Genomic DNA, 20,620 nt, shown 5'->3' with positions numbered 1-20,620 from the left:
ACTGTTTCTTCTGCACCTGGTATTGGTCAACAGCTGCTGGAAGATACCAGGGGACCTGATGAAGCTGCACAGCCCTACGGGCTGGTGGATACCGGCTGCATTCCTCCCATGACAGCACCACCAGCTCCATGACAAGCTGCTCAGCACTGACAAAAGCAAGACACCTGAGCTGATTTGAAATGAAAATGCTTCAAAAGGGCTTGTCCATACTCAGTGAGGAGGACACCTGCCCTCATGCTTGGGAAATGAGCTGGCTGTCTCTCCCAGAGGTGGGAAACAGCCCTGCATGTCACAATGTTGGCTGCACAGACCAGGACGCTCGCATTCCCTGAACGAGCCCTTTCGCATCCACACACCACAAAACAAAGACCTGAGTGACTCCCTGTGTCTCCATGAGTAAGTCAGGGAGCAGCAAGTGGGAGAGCTGTCGGCTGTTCTTGTTCTGTGTCTGATGCCCGGAACAGCTCCTGGCGTCAGGGCTGAGTCACTGAGACTGAGAGCTGGTGCGTAGACCCAGCTGTGTCATGCCCACACCCAACCGCTTGTATTTTCTCTTGTCCTTTCCATGAGTTGCCCAAAAACTGGGCTTTGGAGGACAGGAGGTTCCTGAGATCCCAAAGGTTCTGACCAAGAAGTCAGCATGGGGTGGGTGTCAGGGCAAGCCTCCATCCACATGTCCTTGCATTGCAGAGTGGATGGTCTTGATCTCTTCTCTCCTAGAAACACGCTGCTTCTTGCCTTCGACAGTACATGGATTAAGGAAGATCTCTTCCCAGAGATAGGTCTCCATGCACTCCATGGTGCTCTCTTAGGCCTCCATCACTTTTTATCCCTATGGCACTGTGTGTTCCCCTCCAGTTCACATTAAGCACTGTGACGAGAACTTCTCCCATGAGTATCTATCTCTTCTCCTTTCCTTCCCCTGGGGGAAAACTGAGTGGGAATAGTTTTCATTAACTACTTTGTACGTGCACAGTGTTTATACCAACGTAGGCAAGGCTGAACAAGCATGCCTCACTCTTGGAAAGAGAGGCACTGAGGTTTGTGGCTGCTCTGAAGTCCTGAGCTTGTCCCACAGCAGAGGATCAGGCTCAGAGAAAGCTCTGGACTACACCAGGCTTACCCCAGCATGGACACAGACACAGCGTGTGTCAACATCCAGAGCTTTGTCACTATGCAAAGCTATGTAAAGTCTGCACGCTCCCCAAACCAGGACCACTGGATGGGTCAAGGATGCCCCAAATGTCACCCAGCACCCCATGGAGAGCCTCCGCGGAAAATGAAGGGCTAAAGTGACATTTTGGGCAGGATTCAGCTCTAAGTTAGGATACCTACCTTCAGGCATTAAAATTGTGGGTGTCTATGTGAGCTCTTGGTTTCTCAGCTCCCTCATTAGACCATGGATACCTTGTTCACCCAGATCTCTCCTGCCAGCCAGCGGGTACCTCATTCAGGGGAAACCAAACTGCCCTGCAGGCCCCACTGACCGCAGTGAGAGACACATGGAGACACAATCAGAAGCCAAAATCGTGTCTTCATCTTGAGCTGGATACTACCTTGTGGGTCCTCCTTGTGACTTACATGCGCGATGCAGAGTTTAACATCGTGTAAAAGCCAGCTGTCCTCTTTTCCAAAGGTATTTAGAATGGACTTAAAAATCCTGTAGGAAACATGCTTATTTTGTATACAAAGATGCCTCATACTTGGGAGAGATTTAAAAATTAAATGTAATATGTTAACCAATATATAAATAAGAGGGCTTTCAAACAGGCTGCCTCGTAAAGGTTCTGGATTGTCTTTAGCTTTCATCATGTACACACAGAGGAGATCCCTCAGCATGACACACAAGTAGTAGATGGTATCTGCATCACTGTGTTTCTCATCATGTAGACCACGTAGACCACAGAAAATTACCCTTAGAGATGTTTTTCTGCACATTTCTGATGAAGGCAGAGAGACAACTTGCTCAAAATCAGAAGAAACCCCATCAAAGGGGCGAGGTCCAAACAGCATAGTTCTGGCAGCTTGTTTGTCTGTAATGATGGATTTTTTTTTTTTACAGCATTCTCCTTCAGCTGGCGTTCCTATAGCTATTTATAGTTTCACTTCATAACCAGTGGTTAGTATTTTCAAAGTAGTCTAGCATGTGGTCACCTGCACAGAAGATGCGGCTGGCTTTCCTGAGCTGCCTGAGAAAGTGTTGCCCACGATATTCAGGATCTTTCTGCAAGGGAGATGTTGACAGAGAGCAGAGAAGATGCTCCGCTGCCTCAGGAAGAAGGTCTTGCTGAGGCCACCATGCTCTGCAAAGCTGTTCCCTTCTCCTGAAGATGCACATTGGGATTTCATGGATTTTTTTTTCCTACTGAATGTAACCCCCTCCTTTTCAAAGTGCAGCTGTGCACTCCCGAATACAGGAGTTAAACCTTATTACCCTCTAGATCAAACACTAGCATTTCACACCTCCTCCTGCACTGTTGTGTAGTGACAAAGTTCCTGGTGACTTAAGAGGGAGGGAGGCTGCGTCCTGGGAGACAAAACTTAATTGAGTGTAATACCACAGGGCACGTAAAGTAGGACAACACAGCCTGACCTCATTTTGCCCATACATAACCCTACTGACATCAGTGGGAGCTGCACATATGCAGTCAGGAGATGACATTTGCCCACTCTTGGCTGCTCTAGGAAATTCCTGCTTGCCTGATAAATTCTATTATTTAATCGTGCAATATGAAAGCAAGGGATACGCCGAGTAAAGCTGAGCAAACACAGCTCAGCTCCCTGCCTGTTTGAAGTTGTGGAAAGACTCCTTCTGACGCTGGTGGTTGCTGGACTGAGCCCACAGTACACAGTGATTCATAATCATTTTCTTCAATGAAAGCAACCAGGTTGGTTTGTTGTTATTTGTGGGATCACATGATTCATTATTTGCAAATATTTGAATGGCAGTTGGACTTTCTGATGCCTGTGAACCCCGCAGCTTCCACCAGTTTTAGCACAAAATGGTTATTCATACAAATACTGTGCCAGAATAGACTTGTTTGATACTGTACATGTATTATGCTCCTGTTTCTAGAAAAACTTTGCAGAGTAGAAAGGGCATCATTTGGCAAAACCTACAAAGCTTGCACCAAACCGCTGACTATTCCAAGAGAATTGTTCATGAGCAACCCTGAGACTAATATTTATTTGAATTCATCACAGTCTAATAATTAAAACCAGTGCTTACTGCTGTAGAAAACAGGACAGGACTGACTTAGAGAAGGGATTAGCTGGGCGAGTAATGTTTGGGCTGTCTCTACTTGGTGCAGGCTGCAGGAGCAGAAGCAGAGCTCATCACACCACTGAGCGTCCCAGATTTTGAAACTGGGATTTCTTAAAACTAATATTGTTTTAACTCTTGGGTTTCTTTCCCCTCAGAAGAAATACAGAGAATATAAAGGCAGATTCTTGGTGGAAGGAATACAATACTGCAATATTTAGGAAAAATCTTGGCTTATTTAACAATACTAGTTACCCAGAGGGCCGGTGGCTTTCCATCCTTGGAAGCACGTGGGACCAGACAGGAGATGGTCTCCAGCAGCCCACTCTGAGCTGGCCCCATATGAGACTCAGGATCCTCAGAGTCCACTTCCAGCTTAAACTGTTGAAAAAAACCCTCATCAAAGATTTTAATGCTCCAAAGTCACCAAAGCCTGCTTGTAAAATAAGCTTCCTCCACCCAGCAAAACCCTGTGACAGGTCTCTGACAGAGTGCCTGTGTGTGATGATACCAAAAGGATGTTGCTGTAATTGCATACAGATTTATCATCTGTTCCCTTGCAGCAAACGCCATCAAAAGACTCAAGGCTTGGAACAATACAGCGTTCCCAAGTATATTTTTCATGTAAGCACATCCCCTTTTCAAGGGAGACATCGTGGTGTCCCAGAGAGCTGTTCCAGACAAGCATTTCCCCAGTTATGGGATGAGCTGCCCAGGAGAGGATGAGGTCCCAGTGTCATCCCCAGAGCTGAGTGCGCTTGGCAGAGCCACACAAAGCACACGGTGTCCCGCAGCATCGCAGTTCCCCAACCCTCATCCAAGCCCTTCTGCCCTTGGGCAGCAGCCAGATGCGAGTTTGGTGGCCAAGGGACCCTCCGCGGTCACGCCACACAGAGCATCCCTTGTCACCTCTCCTCCTTGGTAATATGAACGGACATTTGTTTACACCAAACTGAGCAAATCTAATATTTATTTCACATTTAGGTCACAGGACATCAAAACAAATATTTTTACCCCAAACAGATTTCCTGACCTTGTGGTCTCACTCCTGATTTGCAACAATATGTGTCCAAAGAGCTGGCTTGCTCTTACCTAAAAATGGAAGGAAAAGAAATTATACAGGGTCCTGCACTGGGATTTAAGGTAACAGCACAACTCCCTGTGCACCCGGATCAGGTCTGGATGCCACTCTAGATTTTATTGGAACGAGGGCAGGATTATTAAACTCATATTTCCTGGATTTGCTCGTTCCTTTTCAGTCCTGAAAATCAAAATAATTTAAATATATAAGCCTAAACACCCCAAATGCAAAGTATTAAAAATTATATTTAACAATCTCAGCATAAACAGTGCCTATGGGCCCCACCCTGCTCCCATCAAAGTCTGACACAATCCCCTCACTGGTAAAGATGCACTTTTAAAATATTATTTTTTCCCTTTCAGCCTGTGTAGGCATTAGCACTGCTCCATTGAAAGCTCTGAAATGTTCTGTACATGTAAAACTGACCTTTTTTTCAGTGAAGCTTGCACTAGTTTTAAGGCAGAAACTGCTGAAGAGAGAATTTCAAAAGTTTAGGAAATCTAGTGGTCCCTTATGGCTTGCAGTAATGAGTAAAATAAAATACTCTTTCTGATTTCCTTCCCCCTGTAATTGAAATAGATGTTGTACCAGAGCTACAAAAACACTGCCCAATTATCACCTAACTGGGTTGATTTACATCACCTGCTCAACCTCGGTGTGATGTGAAACGCTCAGGAGGGCCAAAGTAAACACATTTATAGCCTGGTAGGATACGCTGAGCTCCTAATGTAGGGATAATAAGATTATATATGTATTCATACATGTGCATATATATATCTGAAAAGATATAGCTAAGCGAATTTTCACAGGTGAAGGTACAAAGGGCTGCCAACAATGACATGGCTACCTGGATGTGAAAGACCTGGTTTGATCCAGTGCTCAGCTTGGATTTTAATTGCACAGTGGACATGATCTTTTTTTACTGGGGTATCCAAGCTTCCCCTCAGTTTATGTGGTGTCTGGGCATTGGGGCACTGCATGAAAGACCCATCAGATAACCATGAACGAGCCCTAGTCTCATTAGGGTCACTTCTCACATTGGTTTGGATGGGAAAGGATGGGGAGGAGGCACTGATGGGCCAACCTTCAGGGCATGTGTCCCCAGAGCACTCTGTCAAATGACTTGGCTTTGCAGAGCCACGCAGTATTTCTCAGGTAAATGACAGACTGTCTACGTGGCTCTGAGTGAGAGAAGAGGGAGGTTGCCACCACCACATGAAATAGCACGGGCGAAATTCCTGCCATGTTTGTAAGGCCCCATGCCAAATCCCACTGAACCAAGCACCAGGGTCCCCACACCCCATTTCAGTGTCATCAGGGGAAAAAACAGAGAGATGAGCATGTGCGATAAGAATGTCATCACATAACAGACATTTCAGGAAGTCTCTGTAATTTCTTTAATTATTCAGACAACAGAGCACAAGGGTAATAGCTTCAAGTACATTCTTATACATTATTTTAACAGTAATAGATATGTATTTAGTCATAAACTATTCTGTAGCCACCACTATGTGTACATTTCATACAAACTATTGCCATACTCAGACCCTGCAAATGGACGGTGATGCCTCCTAGACGTTTTGCACAGTGTTATGACAGTACATCCTTCATACGAGAGCTGTAGCTATAGGTTGGATCGGTTCATCTAACGAAGCACTTGTAACGCATGACACGAAGGACTGATCCGGACGTGAGGTGCCAGAGAAGGAGATATAATAAATACACGGTGAGAGGGAGGCATATAATCACTAGACATACGTGCGATGGAGAACACAGCATGGCATTTCTTTGCTTGACAAAATAGGTTGGTCCTAGTAAAAGACAACATCTCAGCTTCTCTCACACCACAAAGCTCTGAGCTCATCTTGGCCTTTCTGTGAAGATTAAACTCAGCGATGTCTGATATGATCCCTATTAGGGCATGTACCCTACCCTGACACAAGCTTGGGCTCTGGTCTAATGGGTCTTATTCATCTCAATTACTATTTAGACTGAAGCCCCCAAGCCAACAGCTTAAAATTTGATCACTGCCATGCCTAAACGCCTCCAGTGCCTGACCTCTGGAGAAGGAGGCTCTGACACGGTTGTTTTTTGACCATAAATGCTCTAAAAAATGCCAGCTGCCCTTCAAAGACCAGGGTAAGAGAGCTCAGATGCTGAGGCACGGCTGTACAAAGGCTGAACTCTTACAGCAGAAAATAATTTGTTCTGCAATCTCATTTTTACATGCCGCAAAACAGATGCATTTGCAGTCCCCAATGCACCAGCAGACCCCAAAGACACAGAGGTGGCAGAGTCCGAGCCGGGTGGGCAGAGGGTCCCTGGCACCCACTGGACAGTTCACATTCCCTCACGATGCCCCACAACTGGTGACCATTGAGGTGGCTCGGTTCCCATCCCAGTGGTCTACATGGGCACTGCAGCACACCAGCAGTCTCAGCGAAGTCTCATCACCCTGTCCATGACTGAGCTCCATAGGATGGAGGTGGTACTGGACTAGAAGCTGCTGGGAAGGAGAGACCACATCCATCTGTTAGGGATTGACATGGGGGTGCTCATGCCCGGGGCTCAGCCACCAACTCCTGACACTGCTCTGGAATCTCCCAGGCTTTGAGTGTGGAAGACCATGGTCTGTGCTCTCTGGAGGTGGCCCCAGGCAGGGACATCCTGAGAAGCCACCTGGAGTTGCCGTCCATCCCAGCAGAGGACGTGGCTGCATCTCTGGAGCAAACGGCTGCCCGATGGATGAACATCCTAGACTGGTGAGTAATGAAAACCAAAGAAAAGGTGAGAAGACATTCAAGGAAAGCTCCCTTTTGACACGGTCCTGTCACAGATGCGCACACACACGCACACACAATGTTTTGCAAAATTTTTAAAGGGATCCTGGAAACCCTTCGGGGAGGAGCACCCAGTGCAGCAGAACCTCACTCATCAGCACCCGACGAGGACAAACCCCTCGGCAGGGCTTGGAGCTGGGAACGGGTGGGAGATGCAGCACTAGCCCCACCACGCGTCTCCTGAAACACATCTCCAAGACGTTCACTCATCGATGGCTCAGGATGGACTCTGAGCTAAGGAACATCTCTCAGAATAAATGAACACATTTTTATCCTTTTTTGATTGTTTGTTTTGCAAAGGATGTTTTGTTCTTTTCTTGGTGGTCCCAAGTCCCACATCTTTACTCAGGGAAGGTGGCCAGCTCATTCTTCCAGCATCAGCCACACAAACCCTGGATAATTCACCAAAGTCAATGTCACTCCTCCAGATTTCCATCTTCCAGGCACTCAAGTAAAAGCCAATTAAAATCCTGGCACCACTGAGAGGTGAAGGCAGCTGCTTGCCTTCAGATTTACATGCTTCAAAGGGTAAACTTAACACCCTCAGAAATAAATTTTAAGAGATATCTGTGGTCTCCAGACTGGACCAGGAGGTGGACACAAAGCTGGGGAGAACATCACCTGAGAGTGGAGGGGGAGCTGGAGCTCCCGTGAAGGGAAACCACGTGTCCTGGTCACTTGTGCAAATAAGTGAGGTTCTACTGTTAGTACAAGAGATTCCAGGTTACGCACGGATGTGATGGATTCATTTCCTTAATTAAAGTACCAGAATTAAAAGGTATCAGCAACAGATCAAAATAAAATATCGGGCACTCCTTTAGGTATCATGTTTCCTAAACCAACAAGCAAAACCAAAACAAAACAAAAAAATGGGATGCACCAGGAACTCTTAGTTATTATATACTAACCAGACTGTGCATGGCACATTTTATTTCTATAAAACTATTAAAACTATTACAAAATATTCAAAAAATACATTTTAGTAAATTTACAGCAGTTATTTCTCAATTTATTAATGCAAAACATCCTTTTCTCCCCTCTGTACAAACTACCGTCTCCATCGTCACAGAATTGCCGCCATGTGCGCTTTTTAAAAAATATTATTTTCTAATAAATTTTTTGAAGTTAAAAATAACAAAGTTTCTTACGGTTTTTGCAAATAAAACGTTTGTGTAACAGTCTTGACTTCCATGAACGTGGCCAAATGGTGTTTTTACAAAGCAAAGCATGGAAAACAATACAGGAAATGACGTTACATTTGAAACTATTTAAATTAAAATAATATATTCTCATATTTTACACTATTTCAAAAAACGAAATGTGATTCAGTTAAGTATTGATCTCTCAAAAAAATCTAATTTACAATTCTGTGTATAAAAATATAATTTACGGACCCCCATGAAGTTTGTCTTTTTTGTGTGTTTCTTTGCTTGGTTTTTAGACTTGCTGAAATGAAGGAGCAATGTAATGGAGAGATGGGAAAGTACAGAATTTTGCTTTCTGAAAGTCAGGACACACATGACATGTAGAAAAATAGACTCTGCGCAGTTTTGCTTGGCCTCACAAAATAATTTTTTCCCCTGTGAGTACAGTTCACATGATAATAAATTATCAAAGAAACTATTTAAGGCTCTTGAAGGTCCGGTTCATATCTTTTAAAACATCTATTCAAAATACCAAAGAAATAAATATCCAGGAGAGGAGGAAAAAAAAAAATAAAACAATGAACAAAACAAAGGAACAAATAAAAATATATATATATTTATAAACTAAACAGAACAGAACTTCCTGGGGTCTTTGTTTCCCTTAAAGTCTACTTTGGACTGTCCTACTTAATTATTATTATTTTATTATTATTATTTTTTAAGTCTTAATCCGTGCTTTCTTTTAAAAATATGTGGGTTTTTTTCCTTTTTTTTTTCTTTTAGGTTTTTCTTTTCTTTTTTTTCTTTTTTTTTTTTTCTTTCTTTTCCATTTATTCCTCCTTTCTCTTTCTCTGTGTCTCTGTCTCTCCCTCAGCGGTTGGCGGGCAGCCGGGATGGCTCAGGATGCTCTCAGCTGGATGGTACCACCATGCCCAGTGGGTGCAGAGAGTCACTATCCAGCACCCAGCTGCCGATGCGGTAGAGGAGGCGAGAGTACCAGTGGATGCCAGGGGTGGCGGGGGCACCCACCAGGGTCCCCCCGCCGGAGGGGCACAGGGCGTCCAGCATCCCCTGGAGCAGGCGGAAGGGAGCGAAGGCCCAATGCGCCCAGCTGTGCTCCTCGATGACGGCGTAGCAAGAAGCCAGCACCCGGTTGATGAGGATGGTGCCCTGGGCGGTGAGGGGGGCGTAGGCCCCCGAAGCCTCCTCCTGCAGCGAGACGCTGTGCACGGCTGCTGGCAGGAGCTGCCGCCCGCCCTCGCCCAACACATAGACCTGTTGGCCCGGCCGAACGCGGCTGGCGAAGAGCGCCTGGCTGCTGGGGGTCCCCTCCTGTGACTCGTTGTGCTGGGGGGCCACGAAGAGAAGGTGGGCGGCCGTCAGCAGCAGCCGGGCCCGGGGTTGCCGCGTCTCAATGGCATAGAAGAGCTTGTGGGAGCCGTCCTCCCGGTCGAGGAAGGTGAGGAAGTCGCTGTAGAGCAACCGTCCCTCCGCGTCGGCTGCCAGCACGCGGTCCCCGGGGCTCAGGTCCTTCACCAGCTTGGTGCCACCGTGCTCCAGGTGCACCGTGGCCGAGCCAGGGAAGCAGCCTCCCGATTTGGCTGCCACTGAGTTTTCTGTGCAAGAAGAAAGGCACAGTGGGGTTAGACAGAGCACCCACCGGGCTGGGGCATGGGGGTATAGGGGCATTGACACATGTGCCACTTCTCCAGCTGCCCTGAACAGCCCAAGAAGCATGGGTGCAGGATGCAGCCTCATTTCCCACCAAAATTTCTCCATTGTCATCTATCAACTTGCCCTGTTTGTACTCGGGTCAAATGAGAGTCCCCCTCCTGCCCGATTTGAGCTGGTGCATCTCCCTTTGTGTTAGGAGTTACAGGGGTCCCTTGTCTCATTATGGAAATGGGCCAAAATATTTCCCCTGAAAAAGCTGTTCCAGAACCAATCTAGTCTGGAAGAGCTTCCCACTTGGATACTGTTTTCCCTGTGCCTGACGCCTGATATCAGATAACTTGCAGGATTCCAAGCCGAGTGAGTTTGCTGGAATAAGGTTTTTCCTCCTCTATGTGAGCGTCCATGCTCTCAATGCTCAAGGTCGCCACGCCGCTCTTACTCAGGGATCCCATCTATGGCAGCAAAGAGCAAGGGGAGACTTTGGCTTGAAGAGCACACGGACTTGCACATCACCCCACTGGAAAGCAAGAGCCCAGATTTCCTGAGCCCTCCCCTCCATCGGCCTGTGTGTGACCCCCCATGCTGCCCCCCAGCCCTCTCTGCCCTTCTCCTCAACACAACAGCTGCTGGGGCCCATGTCATCCTCTATAACAAGCCTGCCTGGCACTTCCACTTCTCTGGTTCATTCCTCTTTCAGAAAAACAATCAAAGAAACAAACAAACTAACAAAAATCTCCTTGATCCCTGTTCTCCGTCCTGGGGCACATGGTCCCTGGGCAACCCCACACCTGTTCCAGACCCAAGCACATCCCTCCTTCACCTCCTTCAGCTTTCACAGTTACTCAGAGTTTAGCTACTAAATGCTGTTGTCACTGCTGTTGTTTTCCAGTGTTCCCACGAGGAATAATTGCAGGTTTAAATAAAGCAGAAATAGCAATGAAACTTTGAGTCTCTCTTGCAAATCCCTTTCTGGAAGCTCAGTCACGTGCAGGGCAGTAGGAGAGGAGCTCTGCCCTGTTCCAGGCTGGTCTCTGACTTAACCAAGGGATGCTGAGATGTTCCTAAAAGCTCTGATTTTCTATAGATTGGGTTGTAGCCAATGTCACAGTATGTCACAGAAACAAGTGTCTTTGCTACAGCTATTGACATTCTTCATCCCTCCCTTGCCTGGTTTCTCTCAGTTGCTCCCTATATCAGTTGAAAGTCCTGGTGATTTATTTCCTAAAAGTGGTCAGATTTTATATTTTGCCTCTGCGGCTGCTACTGAAGCTCTCAGGATTTAAATAAACCCACGGAGTGTCTCCTAATGACTTTCTCAGGAAGGACAGGAAGGGCAAAAATTAGACTGTTATTGATTTGCTAACGACTTTATCACTTCTCCTTCAGAAATGAAGCAGTGAGATCTCCAAGGCCTCTTCAGGGAGGACATGGCAACAAACAAGCTATGTGCTTTATGTGGATCCCTCTGCTAGCAAGCTACACCTTCCTACAAGCCGGCGGTAAAGGTCTGGCTTGAGCTTTGTTTGCATATTCAGGGACTTGATGAATAGATCTAGTAGTGTAGCAGCTCTACAAACATGCCAGTGAATTGGCAGAGGTGTGAAAATCCGCTGCTTTGAGCAGTGCTTGTTTGGGTTCTCTAATTAAAATCCAATAAAGGATCAGCATTGTCATTCTGATTCATGTAATAAATGCAGACACTCTTGGAAGAGAGGACACTTCCATTTTTTTCCCAGCTTCTTCCCCCCCTTTTCTCCCCCTCCCTATTTGTTCAGGTGCAGAAACCCTATGTGCCAATTCACACACATACTCTCCAAAAAACCCAGGACCTTCCAAGCACTATTTGCACAGCAGAGCCACTTTTCCAAGGCACTCAAGATGTGTATTTGAATTTTAAATGTAGAAGCTTGCTCTAAATACTTTCTGTAGCGCATTATCAATGTCCCTTTTACCACCCCTGCCTCTCCCTCCTCTGTCCTGGTTACAATAATTCAGGCCTTGGGGGAACTCTTCTTTGCATTCCAGTCTCTGGGATCATACTTTTTGCAAACAGAGATCTAGATAAAGAATCTTCCTGCCTGGTATTATGGGGTTTAATCTTCTCATAAGATGCTCTCTCATGAAATGAGGTTTGGACAGTTTGAAATCAGGCTGAGTGGGTGGAATTCAAGCCTGCTCCTTTGCAGCCCATCTAGTACAGTCACACGACCCTGCCTGACACCCTCTAAATATCGCCCCCAAGTCCGTGTGTGCCGAATCTCAATGAGCAGCTTGGGGTTACTCCTCTCCTATGAAATACCCATAGGGATGGATTAAGGGGTGCGCTTGGGCTGAGGTCACCACGCACCACAATTGGACACCTTGCACTCTAAACCCCATCTTCACTATTGAAAGGGATGTTTCATAACACCAGAGGGCTGATAGCTTTGCAGGGCCTCTTTTTGGCTAGAAAGGAGTGGGGAGCTGAACAAAAGCAATAGCAGTCTCTCAGGACAAAGCCTGAGTGGGCCAGGAGAGGTGCTACCCCGGCTCAGCCCCTGGGGAGCTTTGGGCTGGAGCTGGGGGATAAGCCCCTTTTGCAGACAGGCATGGCGAGGCCAGGCTGGTTTCCCTGCCGAGGGGCTGCTTATTTAGAAGCAAACGGCTATATTTAAATAAAGCCCATTATTTTATTTTGCAACCAAGTGTTTCTTGACACTTCCATTGGGCTGCTGAGCTAGAGGATGCTATTAAAAGGCACTTGAGCTGCCATACGGCGGGGCGGAGGGAGGCGGCGGGGGGTGGGCTGGCACTTGCCAACCGTTTTGCTCCCCAGAGTAGTGCCAAGTGTCAAAAAATGAACTCGGCGAGTCGGCGATTTCTCGCAGGCTGTTGCCGGGTTGAGACAGTGTGTGGCGTTGTAAGCACAGGGGAGGGAACAATATTATATGTACGTGTATCCCTATCTGGGAATTTCCTAGCGGCTGCCGCTGAAGGAGGCAGGGGACCACGTTACTTATTTATTTTCCTGGCCGGCTCCCACTCGGAGATTAGCGATCGCGAGTAAGGCGTGCAGCCAGCGGGGCGGCTGGAGACGGCCACTAGTGTTTGTGTTGAACATGCTCTTGGGATGGGGAAAGCAGCAAATCCTTCGGGGGGAGCAGAAGGGTGTGTGGCTGCGGCGCAGCGCTCCTGGGAAGGCTGGGCAAGCAAATCACCCAAATAAAAAGCTGCCAAAAAAAAATGCTGCAGCTGGCTGGGCTTTTTCTTGTTGTTTTCCCCCTTCTTTTCCTCCCTTTTCCTTACTTTCCCCCTCCCCGCGCTGGCGGGGTCATTAAGAGGCGGGGGCGAGGCAGGCTGCCCCCTCAGGGGGCTCTGCTCCGCATCCGCGGGGAGCCCCGACGGGGCTGACGGGGACCCTGCGGGGCCGCGGAGGAGGGAACTCAGGGGGCAACGGACAGGGCGGAGAAGGCTTGGGGGGAGCTGAGCCATGTCCCGGGGGTGTCCCCCCACCCACCCATCCCGATGTGTCCCTGAACAGTCTCCCTGCCTTACCTGCTTTGACGGAACAGTGGATGTGCGCCTTGGACTCGTAGTAGACCCAGTCGAAGCCGGCCTCGACGGCCAGGCGGGCCAGCATGCCGTACTTGCTGCGGTCCCGGTCCGAAGTAGTGATGTCCACGGCGCGGCCCTCGTAGTGCAGGGACTCCTCGGAGTGGTGGCCGTCCTCGTCCCAGCCCTCGGTCACTCGCAGCTTCACCCCGGGCCACTGGTTCATCACCGAGATCGCCAGGGCGTTCAGCTTGTCCTTGCAGCGCTGCGGGGATACGGGCACATGGGGAAAGGCGCATTGCTGGGGGTGCTGCAGCCAGGGGCAGCCCCCCCTTCACCCTCCTTCCCCCCCCAGGGAGGCATCCTGCCTTCCTTCCCCAGGCAAATCGGTGTTAGTGGTGTGTCCCCCCCCCCGCCCCGAACAGCGGTGGGCCGAGCCAGGGCTGAGCAACCTCTCCTCCGTGCTAGGGAGGCACGGGGAGGCAGGTGAAGAGGCAAGTGAAACTTGGGGACCCGAGAGGAAAAGGGGGTGAAACACCACGAAGACCAACCGGGACAGAGCCACCCCCTCCCCCAGCACCTGCCGCAGGGGCAGGGGGACCCCTCGGCCCCATCGCTGGCGCTGGGGTGTGTGTCAGTTCAAAGCCACCTGCACGGAGCAAATTCCTGCCGCTAAGTGCCTTGTCCCCTTCCCGAGAGCAAAGTTTTTGCCGAGAACAAACACTCGCCGTATATCTTGGAGTCACGGATTCCCCCCCGGAATGTCTCTCCGGGTCTTTTCAGCTTAATTCTGTGTTGAAAGGGGTCTCAATACATGTTAACAGCCTTTATGTGCGGGAGGGAGGGGTGGTTTGAGTTTGGTTTTGTGGTGGTTTTTGTTTTTTTTATTTCTCTCTTCTCCCATCACTCATTAGAGCCCTCAAAGCAGCATGGGCTGGGAGCATTCCCTCCGCTTCAAACACACATCGGCGCTCACCTACAAAGCCGAACAAATCCATACAATAATATAGCTCTTATTGGGAAGATGAAAAGCAAGGGAGGGCCAAGAAGGGAAGTTAAGCGAAGCCGGGATGCTATTCAAGCTAAGAGACCCTTTGTGTGGAGTGAAACGTTTTCCAGCTCCTTGCGGGAAGCACTAGAGGGTTTTCCATCACCCCTTCGGAGCCGCCGGCCTTCCCCGGGGCTGAACCGGGCCCGGCAGAACCGGGGGGCCTGCGGGGACCGAGCAAATAATGGGGAAAGGATGGGAAGGAGGGAGGTGAAGAGTGGCTACAGCTCTTCATGGAAGGGGGGCGATTTCTACATGAAACCCTCAAAGTTTAGAGGGGATTCCTGTTTTAGCCAAGGGGGAGAACAGACGTGCCAGCCGCAGAGGTAAAGGACTCTCAGCCTCCTCGAAATAGGAAATCAGCACCGAATGCATTGAAAAGCACTTGACCGAAGGTATAGGGTTGGAAACACACACGTTGCCAACTCTTTTCCACCCTTTTTGAGAGGAAAATAACTCGTGAATATACACGATGTGGCTCGTTCGATGTAAATATCTATGCGGATTAAAGCCACAGCGGGATGCAGTAAGCTGCTCTTCCCTCACTTTTGCTGGCCTGACTGGGATGCTTGGCCTTCTGCAGCACCACTCTCCCCAGTTTGCTCCCAGCATGCCAAGTAACAGACCTCAAAGGCCCCCTTTACGGCTCCCAGAAAGGTAAAGCCTCTCCATTTTTCCCGACGGCGGTACTTTTAAGGGACGCAACGTTACTCAAGAAGAAACTTTGCGTGTGTCTATGAACAACCATAAAAAGCAATTCCGCCAACACACGGGTCCCTGAGAGATATAAAACGCAATCGTGAGCTCACTTTGTACTCTCTGGCCTACCGTTTTATGGAAAGAGCCGGGTGTTTGGTTTTCGGCACTGTTCCCAGCAGCAAAGCCCAGCAGCACAAGGAAGTTGATTTATTTTTTCCTCCCCTGGCCCTCGCACACCTGAGAGGATGGATACGCTCCTCCATTGATTTACAGGGGGAAGAGGGCGAAGGATCAAACGTCTCGGTTACTGATAAGGCGACAGACGTGCGCGACACGGCGATGTCCCGTCCCGGGCGCCGAAGGGCGGGCAGCGGTGCGGGCAGCGCCAGGGGCTCTTTGCCGCTCCGGCCCTGCCATCATCAGCTCCCGGCTTCAGGCGAAATAAAGAAGAAGAAACGACCTCCTAAAGGACTTCCCTCTCTTTTATACTGCCTGAGATGGATTGTGAGAGTCAAAAGCCGTGAAGCCCAGACTATTTATTAATTCATTGGGTCGTGTGCCACAAATCAAGCCCAATTCTGTTCAGCCACCGTGAAGCTCAGCAGGGCTGCCTCCACTGACGCTTTGTGTGGAGGCAAAGTTGTTCAACAAGCCCTCTCCTGCCAGCTCCTAATCTCTTCACAAATGAATTGCTTGAAGGAAACACTTAACAGGTACCTGTCAGTGTAAACAACCTGGTGGGCTTCCTAAATGCCAAGTTGATCTCTAAATTCCTCACATCACGCCCCGGTTGTGTGCCTGCATTACACGAGATTGCCATTTTATTTCATACAAATTCCAGCTTTATCATACTGACCTGGCCTCCTTATCTCTCCCCCGGATCCAGCCAATGGCTGGGGTGGGGGGGAGGGAGAGGAGGAAGGGGGGAACCTTCAGCAAACTGCTGTTGTCACCTGCAAAGTTGAGAACCTGACTTACCTACCTCTGTTTGCGTTTTTTCCCCCCTTCTGGAGTTAATATTAACTAGCGGCTAATGCATTCGGCAACTATTCGGCAAGTTTAACGATACTGCTCAGGGAAGATCTCTCCATGGTTGAAGGGCTCGCGAAGCAGGGCTTTAAAGGCTGGGATTTAACGAGAGGTTGCTGGCTCAGGGAGGGAAGGACGGAAAAGCCAGGCAGGGAGGCCGGCGGCAGGTCGGCACCTCGGGGCGCTGCGGACCCGGTCATGCCCTGGGGAGTGTAGGCAAGGGCAGCCCCGCCGCCCCCTCCCCAGCCCCACTCCGTTTCCCCGCTCCCTTCCTCGCCGAGGGGTGCCGGAGCCCGGCTCGGTCCCCCACCTCACTCCCCTCTTCGCCGCCGGGTACCCGGCCTTGCGGCCTCCACGTCTCCGCTGCCCTCAGCCCACCTCCCTCCTTTGTGTCTAAGGCACAGCAATAAGCACTGAAGGATAAAAAAAAAAAAAAAAGAAAAAAAAAGTATTTGTTTTCGTTTCGTTCGTCTGAGAGAAGTTGACAGAAGGTCAGGAGTTCAGATGCTGCCAGCTAATGCAGCGAGAGCGGCCAGCCGCGTAGCCGGCGCGGCGTGCCCCGGGAGAGAGCCACGGGGCCGGGGTCAGCCCGCACACCGCCCCGGCCCGCAGCCCACCTCTCCGGCAGGCTCCCCGCTGCCCCCCTCGCTCCGCTCCGCCGCGCACACGCACCGGCGCAGCCGCGCAGGGAGGGATGCGCCGAGCCCCGCCGGGAGCCTGTCTCCCGTGGAGCCGCCGCCGCCGCCGGGCTGCGGAGGGAAGGGCGAAACCCGAGCCGCCGCGATCGATACGCGAGGGGAGTAAGTGGAGCTGAAAATGCGAGAGATGCGGCTGACTCGCCGCACGCCTCGCACCGGCGGCAGCCAGGGCGGAGGAACCGCGGGTGCGCAAGAAGGGCGCGGAGCGGGCCGCGCCCCGGAGGGGACCCACAGCCGCTCCGCGGCGCTCCGCACCCCTGCGCGGGGCAGCGGCGGGCGGGCAGAGGCGCGCCGCCGCGCTCGGAGGTACGGTGCGATTTAAGGTGGTCGGGAGGAGATGGTGGCGGCCGCCGGTCCCTCGCCACGGGAGACCCGGCTAACGTGCGGAAAATCAGGCCGAGGAACCGGGAGAGTTTGGGAAATTCCACCCCTCACCCCCTTACCCCGCGTCCACTCCCCGCCTAGTCCTTCCAGGCGAGTCCTGTTCTAGCACTGAAGGTGGGGCTTAAATGTATTAATATTAAAAAAGCGCTGTTGACCTATATTTGGAGGAAACCCATTGCCAGTGTCTAGATTGCATGTAGTTTCAGAAACTCCGGGATTGGCAGAGCAATTGACTTCACCGAGCTCTCTGTTGAGCATGAATAATAATTATGAGGTGACTCTCGGAGTGGTTCTGTCTCTCTCGCTCTTTCTTTCTTTCTTTTTTTTTTTTTTTTTTGCATAAAATGGTTCCGCAATCTGATTCCACCCGAGATCCAATATTTACCCAGTTGTAAACCTTGTGCCATCAGATTTTTTAAAACAGAAGGTGATGCAATGCCGATAAGTTGCAAGTCCCTCCCCTATGGAAGTACCAGAGCATTGGTGGCGAGCATCCTTAAAGAAATATCAATATATTTACGCTCTGATGGGCACAATTGCAAATGATGGTATTGCAATACGAGCTATATAATACGGAATCAGGAGAGGAATGGTCGATCCGGCTTCAGCTGCCTTTTGTGAGTGCACGACAGCATGCTTACTAAATTTAGAATATGCTCGCGAGGAAAAAGAATAATAATAATGAATTCTAAAATGAAATTAAGAAAAAAAATAAATAAATCATGGAAAAAAAAAATCAAGTCAGCAGGCGTAGCAACCGAGGACTGCGTTTGTAATAATGAGTGAGTGGCCTGGCGGTCACTATACACTTGGGGTCCTCTGAGCTGTATGCAATTCGTTTGATCAAAGTGCATCCTTGGGGACAAATGCAAACAGCAATCTCTAACCAAGTTACAGGGAACGCCATGGCACGGTAATGACTGTAAGTATCACACAGATTCCCCCACCAAATATCTACATAGCTCAAGCTCCAGCCCCTGCTAACTTGTCTGGATAGATGGTATTTACATTCAATGGGGGAAACTAGCCGAGTTTGGAGGGGCGGGGGAAGGAGGGGGAGAGGGAAAGGGGGGGGCTTTCAAAAATACTAAGACAGATGCGTCCTTTAGGATTGCTCAGAGAGGTTAACAAACACAAATACAGGTATCTCTGTGGCTCTACCTGAGTCATCAGTCTGTCAGCTCCCGTGTTCTCTTCATCCTTAAAAATAATGTCAGGGTTGTAATTTGGGGTTAGTTCTTTAAATCTCTCGGAGTTTCTTGTGATCTTCCCTTCATATCTTCCACTGGCCCCTAGGGTCTTCTCTGCCACATTGGGAATAAACTGCTTATAGGCTAAAGGGGTCAGCTTTTTGGGGTGTCTCCTTTTTCCAATGCCCCTGCCTGGTCCACAAGTCAGCCCAGAGGAGACTAAAAGAGCGCAGATGAAGCCCACCAAGAGAATTCTTGTCAACAGCAGCATTTCGTCCATTGAATCCAATTACTTCAAAGCTCTCTGTGCCTATCCCTGGCTGTCTCTCTACAGCTCTCTCTCCTCCTATGTCCTTGTCTGCTTTCTGAATCGTTATACTATCCACCGATCCCTAGCAAGACAGGTGCTGGAATGGCAGGCGTGAGGTCGCTGATAACGGAACACATCGGAGTTTGGTCGGGAGACAGCAATCGAGAGACAAAAAAAGGGTCTGATTTTAATGGTAGCAAAGCAAGACGCTTGTGAGAGGAGTCTGCCTTTAGTTCTATATTATAGCTGCCAGGGCCGAGAGCTGATTGGCCAAGGCGAGACAAGCTTGTCTTCTGATGTTTTAACCCTCAAAAAGGCAACAAATTCTTGAAAGATTTTTTTTTCCTTTTACCTGAAGGGCTTGGAGCAGAGAGGGGTGGAGATCGCGCTTTCTTGGGATAACATCAATTACACGCTGTTGGTTTTTTTTTTTTTTTTTCAAAAACTTTCTTGGCAGAATGGTACATTTGTCAGCAAGAGGAACAGATGCCTCTGTGAAAGAGGCAAAAAATAATAAATAAGATTAGCAGGCTGCCTCAGTGCACGTCAACTTTCTAAGGGCAGTTGCAGTTAAATAAAATGCCGAATTATCGGGGAGCCGGGCAAATAGAAACGTATTGGGGAAATACTAAAGCCCGAAGGGGGAATAATGCCATGTAAGAGCGCACCCACCTAAGTGGCTTTGTAACAGGTTTCTTCCCCCTGAAAAGGGAGGTTGCTCTCCCTCCTAAGACATACATTTTTAAACACAGTCGCCTTTTAGCTGATAAATGACTACTTTAAAGGCACAAACAAGTAAGTCTCATGTGAGACAGCAGTTACATGAAGTTAGCGTGTCTGACTTCTGTGGCACACAACTGCAATATGAAGAGATCTAAATGGCACTTAAAAAAAATAAAGTAAAACCAAGAGTATAACCCAGTCTAAAATAATATTGTATCTTCAGAAGTGCATGGAAAGTCAACTGATTAAAAATAGATGGTCTCCTGAGCACGCTGGGGCTGTATTCTTTGTTTCTTAGGTCGAAGTCGAAGAGGAGCGATTTAGACTCTTACACCTCCTTGCGGGGTGTCATTAAGTTTTTAAGAAAAGCATAGTGTTGAAAGCATCCGCAAACACAATTAACAGCGATCGATCCAAGCAAAGTGAATGGCAAGGGGATAAGTTTAATGTTAAATTAATTGTTATCTCATGCAGCGTGGCAACTGATGTCTTTATCCCGATCTCCAAAAGCTACTAATCAGACAAAGGTGTTGAGAGAGGAGCAAAATTGCAGAGATGGGGCTGATAGAGCAGGTTAGGCAGAAAAGCAGAGTCCCATATGAACAAACACTTCTCTGCCTGTAAAGAGCTCAAATGCTTTTGCTCCTAGGAAAATAAAATTTGTCCTAGGATCTAGAAACTTTCAGGAGTTTTTGAGGAGTTCTTAAAAATACCAAGACGGCACGCTGAAGTCATTCAAAGTCCACTCTCTCAGAGAGAAAAAAATCCACTTTATTTATATATTTCTTCCTTTTTATTTTATTTTATTTTTTTTAAAAAGCTCTCTGGGGCAAGCAATTACATGGGAGTTTTCCGGTCCGTGACATCGAGCTGAGTCGTAATCAACTGAAGCCACGTGAAAATGAACTTTAAAATTAGTTTTTGAGTGGTAAGAGTTCTATATCCGTAAACGGTAACAAGCGGGGCAGAGCGGACTTTGAAGGGACAAAGTGGTCTTTTTACTTAA

At 48.7% G+C, this 20,620-nt stretch overlaps 1 protein-coding gene across 1 annotated transcript; it reads right to left on the bottom strand.

Annotated features, from left to right (window-relative positions):
* Positions 1 to 9,237: 9,237 nt before the first annotated feature.
* Positions 9,238 to 18,861, bottom strand: SHH (sonic hedgehog signaling molecule; the record flags this gene model as incomplete). The annotated part of the gene is made up of 3 exons (XM_082044856.1): positions 9,238 to 9,944; positions 13,537 to 13,798; positions 18,553 to 18,861. 3 exons carry the CDS (start codon positions 18,859 to 18,861, stop codon positions 9,238 to 9,240), a joined length of 1,278 nt encoding a protein of 425 aa, XP_081900982.1.
* Between the last annotated feature and the right edge of the window lie 1,759 nt (positions 18,862 to 20,620).

The sequence above is a fragment of the Streptopelia decaocto genome, assembly GCF_964273445.1.
Source record: "Streptopelia decaocto genome assembly, chromosome: 2".
Classification (NCBI taxonomy): domain Eukaryota; kingdom Metazoa; phylum Chordata; class Aves; order Columbiformes; family Columbidae; genus Streptopelia; species Streptopelia decaocto.
Note: the sequence above shows the minus strand (reverse complement) of the source record. Positions and strands in the feature narration are given on the sequence as shown.